We start from the raw sequence: 12,500 nt of genomic DNA, 5'->3' as shown, positions 1-12,500 counted from the left end.
ATCATCGGTGCATCACTCTAAAGGGGAGGTAAACAAGATAAACTCCTGAGGAGAGCTGAACTCTGCGATTCAAATTGAATCATAGGCTTAATTAGAACGATTTCAATTGAGTGCTGTCCCATTTGTTACAACAACAACAACAACAACAACAAACAGATCAGAAATTAAGTAATTACTGCGAGAAGCGAAATCTCAGTGGGTTATTTCAGAGTATTTAATTTCTTTTTCGGAATAATGCAGTCCGGAAATATTAAAGAGAAATTTAGAAATCATCATTATAGAGTATGGCCAATATACCATTTTCGAATTCTCACAACTGGACTGGATCTAGCATGGAATGGAGGCTAATGCGGGCAAATCTTGTCAAATGCAAGTTAATTTGCCCGCATTAGCCTCCATTTCATGCTAGATTCAGTCCAACCGTTAGAATGCGAAACTGACCTATGGGAACAGTCCTGTATCTATAGCCACTGTCATGTGATTGTTGCATGACACTTCAAAGCACTCAAAAGCCGGATGTTTCAACTTACCTGAGATATGAAGCGCTGTAATGTGAACCTGGAACTGGAAGAAATCTGTACCTGCCATTCATCAATCACAATGCCAACAGTAGAAAGGTTTGGCGGTAGCTTCTGACCTCTTAGTGCTGCTAATAATGTTGTCTTGCCTCGACCCTGGAAAGGTAAAAAAATGGCATATGAAGGAAATACAACAGGGAAGTTCAAAAAAGTGACCTGTACGTAGTTTAAGTCTACTCTACAGTCTTACCTGCATTCCAACCACCATGAGCTTCATTCGATAATAAGGAACTGACTTACGGAGAGTAGCTCTCAGATATGCCATTGTGTCCTTTGATCGAACACCGTTTTCACCTAAAACAAAAGCAAGATGTTAGATGATAACAGAAAGATTATGATGATGATGATAATAATAATAATAATAATAATAATAATAATAATAATAATAATAATTTCTCTTTATAAATAGAGTTTGGTTTTTCCTGTGACCAAAACACTAACTTTCTGGAATTAATTATTGCCTGGAGCCCATGAGTAAGAGCCTCTCTATGCACTTTATCCTTGAGTCAACTTTTGCGCTTATCTTTCTATTTTTACAACTATCTCTTCGGCAGGAGACTCACATTTACATCAATTTGCACATTTTGCTAACATTGTTTTTGCTAACTTTGTCTTCGTTTGACAATAACTTTATTCTGTTTGGCCATTTTAAACAGTGCGTGCAGGGCCAAAGAACTCATGGTGTTCTAAAAATAGAAAGATAGGCCCAGAGGTTGACTCATAGGGCTTGTATGGGACAGGCAAGGTCTACTCATGCACTCCTGATATTGCTTCATACCTGGTCTGACATGTTTGGGAAGTCCTGGAAGGTTCAGCTTGTTGAGTCTGAGCTGCCAACATTCCCGTAGATTACCCAGTTCAGGAGGAAGAGTTCGTATCTCAAGATTGCTAAAAAAAGGCCAGGATCGAGCTTAATCATCACACAAAGAGGTTAAGCAGTTTGCAAAAATGACAATTTGTTTTCTTACAAAAACAAATCAAAGTACGGTCCCTGAATGAAGTTATTAGATAGTATCACGTTTACACCAGGTTTATCACGTTTACATTGGGTTGTTGCTTGTCACAGACGCATAAGAATTTACTTGCCGTCAAAGGTATCTTTCTCTTCGGGAAAGGAGGAAGCCGTACCCAAACATGTTCCTTTGAACTTTGGCAAAGCGCACGTTTGAGCGGTGCTAATTCTATCTATTGTCTTCAGCAGAAACTGCGATGAGCAACCTTAGGGAACACGAGAGGTATAGCAAACAGCATAAAGTGTTCCTTGGAAGGTTGCACTGTAAGTTAAAATCCCTGCTGGACCAATACTTGAGCACTTAAAGGACCTTAGAAGACTTAAAGGTACAGTGTAGTTATTTCCGTATTTCTGTGACATCTCAAATTCCCATAATTGATTAAAAAGGCACATACCCTACCGGGTATGTATATTTGTTAAAAATGGAGACCGAACATGTAGAAAACAAGAACTTTATAAAACGTTTCGGTCTCACGACTTTTTCATAAAGTTCTTATTTCTTACCAGTTTTAATATCAAAAGTTCCACTTTCAGTGTCAATTTTTAACAAATTTTTATCATTTGCTGAGCCGGATTGGACTGCGAATCCAATGCGATCCTTTTGGTACTGACATCATTCGTTGGCTTGAACAGCACACTAAACTGGATAATTATATATATATCTATATGTGTACTGCTTTAAAAAAAACAAATTCGTTATTTGTACAAGTTTCTTAATAACGAAGGTCTTAATCAGGTGCAATCATTCTCCGTTGTTATACTTGCCTATAGACCTCGTTTTTTTTCTACATATCACAAAAACGTACATAGACACCTCGACACACATCCACTACTTCTTCCTTATGGCCCATAATTGTCACCGCAGTAGTGTAGAGATTGTAAATTGACACATGGTTGTTTCTTTTTTTTTTTCCCTTTCACTTCTCAAGTAAGGAAGATTCCCACTTAATTTGTTCTCTTTTTAACTTACAGTATCACCTTTCCCCAGTTGCCACTTTACTTTTTATGATGCATGTATTTACATTTGCTATTTGCATGCTCATGGATAATAACCTCTTACTAACCAAGTGTGAGGGCCATACTGTGCAACATTGGCACAAGGCAGACAAAGAGCCAACACTGAGCCACTATTCCCCAGTACAGTTCCGAGCAAGTGAGGTTAGTAAGTTGTTTATTATCTTTGAGCAACCGGACACTTTTCTCCACTTCATGAACGCTTGTAATCTTCGTCTTCCATCAGCGAACTTTGAACAGTGACCTTTTACGTGTAAAACTAAATTCCACTTGCTATTATCGTACTGTTGTGACGAAAAAATTAAATTCCACTTCTTAAAAAACTTTTTGTATTTCACTCAACTTGAATTTCCCAGGAGAGAAAAAAAATAATTTATGGAAACGGACCGTTCCCATGGTAACAGTCCCTACTGTAAAATCCCGACCAAAAAGCAGCCAATCAGAATGCTTCACTTAGCCAGAGAATTGCTTGCCATATAATGATGGCATGTATTGTAATATTGGGCCTGACATTCGTTACTCACTTGCTCAAATCCAGTTCAATGAGGCTCATTAGTCCGCACACACTGACGGGGACCACCTGTAGGTTATTATCATTCAAAAGAAGTGTTTCCAGTGTTGGAGAAAACAGTGAAATGGGAAATTCACAATCTGTTTTCACATTGTGAGTTTCTTCTTGACCAGAAAGCTTGAAAAATGGAAATCGCTTGGGCGATGCAACTTGTGGATCAACTAGAGGTTTGGCGGTGAGCTGTACAAATTAAGGCAAAGGAAAGAACTACATGTATTAGTCAGTCACCATGTTTGCAAAGTCATTATAGTCTAACAGTAATGTATGTGTTGTGGTTCAAACCAGTTCACTTTTGATTTTTTTCGTTTATTAAAATAATATTCATTATCATAATCTGAAACAAAGGGAAATCAAAATTGAACTGATTTAAAATATTTTGAACCAGGAAGAAAATTAAACCACATCACAATACCTTAGATCATAATGACCTTGCAAACATTAAATCATGAAATCAGTTCTATCACTTTTTGTATGGTTGCAAATTTTGCAAATAGATTCAGAAATCTTTAATGCTGCCACAGTACACTGTACATTTTATGTACAGGTACATTTTGTATAACTGGGCTGTTTTTTTAGTGGACCTACACTATACATGTGTAGATGGAGTTAACCCATTTACACCTAAATTGCCCTCAATCAGCATTAAAAATCATCTGGTGTTAGCCAGAGTAAAATCTGCAAGTCGCTCTCAAGTGGGGAAGGGTTAATCAATTGAACAACATGTTAGGCACAAAACAGGTTTTTTGATTTCAGTGACAAACCCTAAGAGTTCCTAAAAAACTCAAGCCTTATACATGTACAAACTCACTCTTACACTGTATATATGTACACTGTCTGTATCATGCCCAAGGTTGCTAATTCTCAGTTTTCACATGACGTCACGGCTGCCATGTTGGAGCCCCTAAACAAAGAAATGGCGGCCATGTTGGAGACCCGACAAAATTCTCCAGGAATTCAACTATATTAGTATGCAAACGTTTTCTTTTGTTTTCACTGAAAAACATGGTTGTTGATCACATGAGTAAAAACTAACAATTCTGGTTTCATGTGGTTTTTTTAAAGATCATAAAATTAATAGTGTAATTGCAAATTAATTAACCTAGTTAGTAGACTGTTAATCCTGTTGTCAAATTAACCCTTTTGCCCCCAGCCCCCCAATGACGAGTGAAATCATCTGGTGTTAGACATGGTAAAATCTACATGTACATGTATAAATGTCATTCTTAGGAGAGAGACGGTTAAATGGGACAGTTTTTAGTGGACCTCCATGTAGATGTGGTTAATTCTCTTTGTATGCACAATTTCTTACCTTGTTGTAGGAAAGGTTCAACTTATGCATGGTGGTTGAGGTCCAAAACTCTGGTTTTGGAAGGTGTTTGAGAGCGTTGTGACTGACATCAAGGTCTTGAAGACATGCTAGTTGACACACACTCCATGAAATGGAGCCTAGATTGTTATTGGCAAGGTTTAAACGCTTCAAGGAAGTTGCCCAAACCATATCAACATTACAAGAGAAGTGAGTGAACTTGTTGTGGGAAAGATCAAGTATTTGCTGAAATTGTAAGTGAGATAAACCAGTACTATAGCAGACTTTCAGGCACAAAACAATACACAAGGACAAATTATTGCAGAAAAATGTAATGCATCCCTAGATAATTTTTATTAGTTATTACAACTTCACCAAGTACAAAAAACTACAAGCAACAGGGAAAGGTGTGAATTAGTATTATCATCACCTGATTACCATTACCTGGGGCATTACATATTAAGAACTAAATTTGAATTTGCCCACAAGCAGAAGTCTCTTTCCTTATTCGTTCACTAGCTGACAAAAGAGACCTCTGCTATGGGTTGAAAGTCATTGTGTTGAGCATGCACGGAGGTTACTTTGCGACCAAATACTCATGTGATACTTAAAGTCCTGGCCAAATGAGAGCAAAAGTTGTTGAGAGTTGAAACTCTTGCTCTCATTTGGCCAGGAACTCTCATCCACTCTCGGCTACTCTCATCAACTCTCGAGAGCTCTCATCGAATTTGAACCTGCTAGAATTTTTCATCACAGTTGGCAAGAGTTTTGTCTCATTTGGCTGCACACGAGAGTTTGAGCGAGAGCTTTACAGTCAGCAGCTACTGTTTTTATCAAGCTTAGGCTCAGGCAAAAAGGAAAAGATAATAAGGTGTCAAATTCAGGAAGGACAACGCCAAGGCTTTTAAAAAATGTGGAGTCAGGAGGAACTTTTCGCACTAATTGACTTATACGAGGCAAGACTTTGCCTTTGGGATGTTTCCTCCAAAGACTACCACAATAAGGAAGCGACAGCTGAAAAACATAAGCACTTAGAACTAAACACACAGAAGCTTGTTTGGGCACAAAATTCATTTCACCGGTCTGGCTAGCTGAACATACTGACTGGCTAGTTGCCATATTTATGTCCGAAAGGGTAGGTTCTTTTTTGCGCATGAAACTCTCAACAAACTCTCGCCATCTCTTGCTCTCGTTTGGCCAACCTCTCAAGAGTTTCAGCTCTCATCAACTCTCATCAAATCTCGCTCTTGTTTGGCCAGGGCTTAACATGTTGTGCGGAATGCGTGAGAGACAGTGAGCTCAAGGCACAGTTAGCAAACATAACAGTCTCATGAGGCATGCATTTTGAACAGTGCCTTCCGTGGATGTGGACGGCGTTTGGATCAAAGTGAGTTTCAAACCATGGCAGAGGTCTCTTTTCCCACATTCATCAGCTGAGTGAATGCGAAAAAAAGACCTCTGCTAGCAGGGAAAATGTAAAATTTAATATAGTGTTTGTAACCTAAAACAGATTGAGGCGTACAGGTGTGTGACTATCAGTTAGGGAGGATAAAAGTATAAGTGCCAAATATGTAAAGGGAATTGTATGACCGCAAGTGCATTTTGTGATTTTATAGGTATGGGTGATGCTATGAAAGTTCCCAAAATTGCACAGGCTGTGGGCAAGTGCAATTTGAGAACTTTCAAAACATCCCAAGTGACCATAAAACGTGAACCACACGAACACGAACATGTTCATAGATTTCTAACGTTGTTGTAATATTTCTCCACAAAATTGTAACTCCATTGCTGTGATTCCACAGCAACTTCCTTATTTCTTTTTGTAACCCATTTAATTTTTTATGCATTCGTCATTGACCAATCAGAAACACAATATTTTGTTGAGTACAACTACATGTATATAACAAGTGTAATAATCATAATAAAATTAATTGTAATTATATTAAAAAGCAGTGGAGCATAATAACTTATTCCTACCAGGCCCCAGTTGTTCAAAGATTGGATAGCGCTATCCACCTGATAAATCACTATCCAGTGGATACAATGTAAGTCATAAATGTAGTGAAACCAATTGCGCTATCCAATTGATAGTGATTTCTCCGATGGATAGCATTATCCACCATTTGAACAACCAGGAGGATTAAAAACTTACCAAGGGGGATTTCCATGGCATGGGAAATTCTTTCAACTTGTTGTGGTCAAGAAATAGCTTTGTCAAGCTTGAAGTTCCCTGAATCCCTCCAGGTAAATGCTGCAGCTGGTTACACGACAAGTTAAGGATTTTTAAGGCAGTACAACCCCATGTCTCACTGTCAGGCACATGAGTGCTGTCTTCAACATCGTTAGGGTCACCACACAATGATGTGATCTTGTTCCGTGCCAGATGTAATTTTTTCAATGTAGGGATTTGTAAGAGAGAGGAAGGAACAAACGTGATCTCATTATCAAATGCGCGTAATTTCTGCAACCTATTAAAAGTCCAAAAATAAAGACAACAGGAAGTTATAATAGTTTACTAAATTTTAAGCTGCAAAAATTATTGTACAAAAGTAAAAGTCACAGACGTGGGATTAGTGCCATGTCTGACAGTCCTTAAAGGAACAGTGTTGTGCTATAGTCTCAGTACAAAAAACTAAAAGTTTACCACTGTACAGTGGTATCAACGGAGACCAGGGGTGAGATTCATGAGGCCCCCATAAGTTAAGATGTATCCTAAGTATTGTTTTCTCACAATACCTTATAGTTAGGCTATTATCAGAAAACAATACTCACTCACTCAGGATACAATCGTAACTTACATGTATGAGGGCTTCGTAAATCTGGCCTCAGATCTGTATACAGTGTACATGTTTAATTATACAACTACTGTAAAACCACCAACATAATTAAGTGAAGTACAATCATCTGGGTGAGTGTAGTCCTGAGAAGGACTGTTCGAGATGATGTTGACTGACTAGCCAATTGCATCTAACATAGGCTCAACTGACAGTCGACCAATTACATCATGAATAAGTTGACCAATGACATCTTCGACCAGAGTTTTTACAGTATCTACTGATGTTACATAAATCACTTGACTCTGAAGATGACTTCTGCTCAGATTGTCAAACAGTCCTTCTCAGGACTACGCTCACCTGGACGGTCGTACTTTACTTTATTATGATGTGACTCCTGGGTTCAAACAATTTACGATAAAACCACAATGTGAGAGAATGAACCTTCCCTGCTTCTTGATGAACTGCAGGATACTCTCAAACTCAAAGCTGACCAGATGGCATGAACAGTGCATGTGCAGTGCAATATCACACTCACAGGTTTGATATCTGTTGCAGGTCATTTTGTTCCTTAGGTTAATTTGCAACCAAACTAGGTCATTTTGCTTCAACCTAGGTCATTTTATTTTAAGCTAGGTTGAAATTGATAGTAGGAAACATCAGCAAAAACCCATAAATTATAGTAAGTACATGTAATATATTGGTTAGTAAATTGGTCCTAGAGGAAAGGGGATGAACTTAGTGCAGCTTAGATTTTCATGAGTATTTTATAAAACCCCAATGGTTGTTAAGTCTAGGCACTGATTTTAAATGGTTAGCATTAATGCATGATAACCGATTGTACTTTTCTTTCTCAGAGCTTTTTAGGAAATTGTTCATTGATGAATCTCCTTAGGATGGCAGAGGGCAACAATATTGAATTATTGTCCAAGGAATAGAAGAACTGAAACACATACATGATGTATTGTTGATTTTTAAATTGCTTAGTTATTTCCTCTATCTTTTGCTTACTTTGAATTATTTTGTATTAATCAAAGGCAAGTAAAAACAAAACTTTGAAAAGTCAGGAAAAGGGTTTAATAATCTATTGATTAGAAGTCATTTTGTAGGCTCTTGTAAGTGTTATATCTTTTGAATTATGAAATAAAATATTTGTTACTTTTTTTCAATTTTGCTGAGTCTGCTTGTAGTGATAAATCCAAATTTTGTGATTATTTTGGGACAGTCCCCTTCAAGATCTCCGATTTGAGCGTTTCCTTTTCCATTTTATTAATTTTCAGCGCCACATAATCCTGAAGTTCGAACTTCTTCTTTTTCTTCTTCCCTTTCTGGTGCATGATAACGGCAAAAGATAGACTGCTGGCTGCCTGCAAATAGCGCTGACCAAGCAGTATTTAAGTTGAAAACCCATTTCAAACAGTGCTGATAAACAGTATTTAAGTCTCAGGACCCATTTTTGAGCGGTTAGCTTTCAATAACTGTGATTCAGGGTTAGTCTGTAGTCTGCGGTCTGCATTTGGCAAGTGTCAGACACCGCTCTCCTTTAATGTCAAGCTCATCCTGCCACTTTTTCAAATTATTCACCATTTTCCTGCTCTGCATGTGATGTAGTTGTGACTTGTCCAATCATTTGTGGCTTTTTAATTTCTTTTCTCTGAGAGATTCCAAAAACAACTTCATACGGCATTTTGCCAATTGTTCTGTGAATGGTTATGTGTTTTTTACAAGCGGTTTCTCCAAGATGATGACACCAGTGGTTCGGAGACGAATTCTTTTCTTTGATTAAACTGTAAAGGTTATCTTTTGTTGTTCTCTTTGCCTGTGCCACCATCTCTTTTTCCCTGTGGGAACGCTGTGTTTGCGGCGAAAATCGGTTTGTTATATCATGACTAGAAATGATGTCTTGTTCCTGGACCAGGTGTATTTTGCATAGCGACGTAACAAAACTTAATTCGCACAATATTTGACTATTTGTCCTTCAGAATCAAGAGTCCACCTCTTTCAAACAATTTTTGCTTTCGTTGCACTGGAGACTCAGACTCTTTTTCATTCTTCTTCAGATAAATTTAGCCTATGGACCCTTTAACTTCTTCACAAAGTTCCATCTTCGGCCTTTTAACTGTGTATGAACTGAAATGTCATTTACGCATGTGCGAAATGGTAGTTGTCGTGAAGGCTTGGAAATAGCTTAAACTCATTGGTAGAAAAAACATCTGGACGCTTTCAGTTGCTGATTCGATCGCTTGGCGGTTAATACAGAGGAGACGTAATCTCAGATGTCCTATGGTGCGAGGGTTCGAATCCTTGGAGCGGCATGGAATGTTGTGAAAGTTCAAGGTAATAAGTGACACAGTCCGTTGGTAGTAAGCAAGGACAGTAAGGGGAAAGGAGAGGGAGAGACGGTAAGTGGACGAAGAACGGAAAGGTGCTTTCTTTTTTATTCCCCCTAAAAATCCAGGCCCCATTTTTTTAAATTACATCCCCAAAAAAAAGGGAAACCCTTTTTTAGACAGTTCATAATAACCTAGGTTAAAACAAAATAACTTAGTTCAAAATATTTTGACCTAGCTTGAAATCATTTTGACCTAAAGTACATTTCAAACTACAACATATCCATTCAAGCCTGTTTTTATAGCCTTTTATTGCAAATCCTTAAGTTAAGTTGTGTTAAGGACACAACTTAACTTAAGGATTTGCACTGGAAACTAATCATAAATATCACTTTTAAATTATTAATGGTTTACTAACTTAAAGGGAAGATGCAAGATGACTTTTGTAGAAAATGTCACAGTACTAATTAGCTACTGTACAGCATACTTAAAAAAGAAGGCAACACAATATCCATAATATTATTTCTTGCCTTCAGCTCATAGAGAAAACTTACAAATCTGCACAATACCTGGTAAATGTACTTGTGACTTCAGGCAAATACAGCAGCTTGTTTTTGGACACATCAAGAACTTCTAACAGAGGCAGTGTGTTAAACAGTTCCTCAGGTAATTCCTCTATGTGATTATCTGACAGATCAACGCTTACAAGCCGTGCAGATAGATTGACAAACCAGGCTTTGTGTAAGGAAAACAAGTTTTTTTGATTCCATGCTGCAGAAAATGTTGTGACAGATGGATCTGCTTCGTAAGTGAAAGGTGCTTTTTTCTTACTTTGAGTTTCCTTGGTGTACCTGTCAAAATAATTATTATAATTAAAACATACATGTTCATGTACATGTAGCCACAAATTGGCACAGTACATGATCAAGCGGGAGATGCAGGTTCAACTTCTACTGCACCAACACTCAGGGTCTTACAATAACCAAGAAAGTGCTCCCTTTGTAATTAATCTGGACAAATAAAAGGAGCACGGAATTTCGTTTGCTTGTACATGTAGCCCCAACGAGTTTCATGCAGTTGTCAATACCATAACTTCCGACAAAAATCATATTAAGCTCTTCAATTTATTGCCACCTCGAAACAATCCTAGGTATACATGTAGTCTGAGAAACAATCACGCCTATATAACGTCCCACATGTTTGTACCAATAGGGTGAAGAACTCTTTTATGCTACATGTAGTAATGGCAAAATATATGCCACCTTTTAATTTAAATTAAGACTCTAGACGGTTTTTTCAACAAATACATGTAATTTAATTGTAAATATTTTGATATACATGCTTTTCATTGTTATATTTTAAGTTATTAATTGGGTTTGCAACATTTTATATCACATATTTTGACGTACATGTACAGTAGTTCTTTCAAGAAATTTGCAAATAATATCATTGAGTTGTAAATAATATTATGGCACAATTCAGCCTTTGAGCTGTGAAGCGATTTTAATAAACTATTTATCTAGTATCAATTTTCATCTTCAAATGCTAACTAAAGATTTTCAACTCTTCTCAGATACAGCGTACATGGGTTGAGTTTGTTAGTTCTCTACTCTGCTTCGAGAGGTTTTTCTCTCACTGGGTACTTTCATTTTCTCCCTCCTCAAAAACCAACTTTTGATTTGATTTTCATTGATTTTATGTAAATTGTCCCAAATTAGTGCCCCAGTGCAAGGCTGTTGCCTAACAGGAGCCCGATAGCCTGGGGCTCCCAAAGAATAGGTCTGGGCGCCTTAATTTTTCACAGCAACACCTTTCACTTCATATGTTGGGCTCCTAAGTTCTCAGCGTTTAGCTCTGAGGGCCCCTTTAAAATTTTCTTAGGCAGCAGCCTTGCAGTGCTAGACAACTACACACTTACACGTAAATACATGTAAAGTACATTATTCTAACCACAGTATAAACTGTTGGCCCTGCTTCGCAACACATGATAATAAAATCGTGTGGATGTATTCAAAAAGAGTTTTGGGCATGGTCTGACCTTGTAGAGGGCACAATATTGTTGGAGCTTGCTTCAATGTGTGATTTTCAACATCTTATTCTGGTTCAACTTGGTGACAATAAAATAATAGTAACAAAGCAAGCCACATACAGCACAAGGGAAAAGGCCTGGTCACAGTAGTATTCACATTGTTGCTCTCGGTGCGGACGTGTACAGTACTTTGGCTTTACTATCGACTCGAAATTTAGCTGGCAAAGAGCGTGGCAATGCCTATGGAAACCAGAAAATCATCTAGAGACAAAACAAGTGTTGAAAATCTTGAATTGAGCACTGCATTATCATCAAATGTAATTCTGGGCAACAAGAAGTTAAATCTGGACAACAAGTAAGCGTGTCGGCCATTGATAACGAGCAAGTTGAAGATGGGGGAATTTTGACCTCAAGTATGGCTGCTATCAAGGAAAGGGAAACAAGCACTGGTTCGCAAACCCTTTGCAGCTTTTCCAACAAAATTAAGAAACTCAAGGATGAAATCAAAGAGCTAAGAGGTATTATTTCTAAACTTCCAGCACGAAATCAGCCATGCGAAGAAAAGGACGCTACGCAAAATACAAGTCGTTTGGAAAGAAATAATGATGCTTTGATCGAAGCAGTGCAAGCTCTTAGCAGGCAAATCAAAACCCAGAAGGTAGTAGAGGACTGTGATCCTTTAGTGAGGGTAAAAGAGGGTAAAAGAGGTGTATTATGGGATTTGAGAAAGTAGAGAATGCATTAATTGCCAAGCTACATTAATACGTATGTTGACTTTGACTGGTATTCTTACCTCATCAATGCCTCTCCTACAAGTTCCCAATATTTTTCTACAATGTATGGGGTGACTTCAGCACCATTTTCTATCAGGTAGTTAACAACACTG

General features: G+C 37.8%; 1 protein-coding gene across 1 annotated transcript in view; it reads right to left on the bottom strand.

The window, feature by feature from the left end:
* Positions 1-12,500, bottom strand: part of LOC137992584 (leucine-rich repeat serine/threonine-protein kinase 1-like) — a 46,001-nt gene that overhangs the window by 30,322 nt on the left and 3,179 nt on the right. Inside the window, 9 exon segments of the mRNA XM_068837995.1 lie at positions 1-17; positions 531-674; positions 769-872; positions 1,357-1,466; positions 3,129-3,355; positions 4,485-4,727; positions 6,634-6,949; positions 10,155-10,436; positions 12,408-12,500. The exon segment at positions 1-17 is cut by the window's left edge and continues 154 nt beyond it; the exon segment at positions 12,408-12,500 is cut by the window's right edge and continues 601 nt beyond it. Of these exon segments, the coding sequence (XP_068694096.1) occupies positions 1-17; positions 531-674; positions 769-872; positions 1,357-1,466; positions 3,129-3,355; positions 4,485-4,727; positions 6,634-6,949; positions 10,155-10,436; positions 12,408-12,500 (1,536 nt within the window).

This window comes from Montipora foliosa, chromosome 2 (genome assembly GCF_036669935.1).
Source record: "Montipora foliosa isolate CH-2021 chromosome 2, ASM3666993v2, whole genome shotgun sequence".
Lineage (NCBI taxonomy): Eukaryota > Metazoa > Cnidaria > Anthozoa > Scleractinia > Acroporidae > Montipora > Montipora foliosa.
This window is presented reverse-complemented; position numbering and strand designations above follow the sequence as displayed.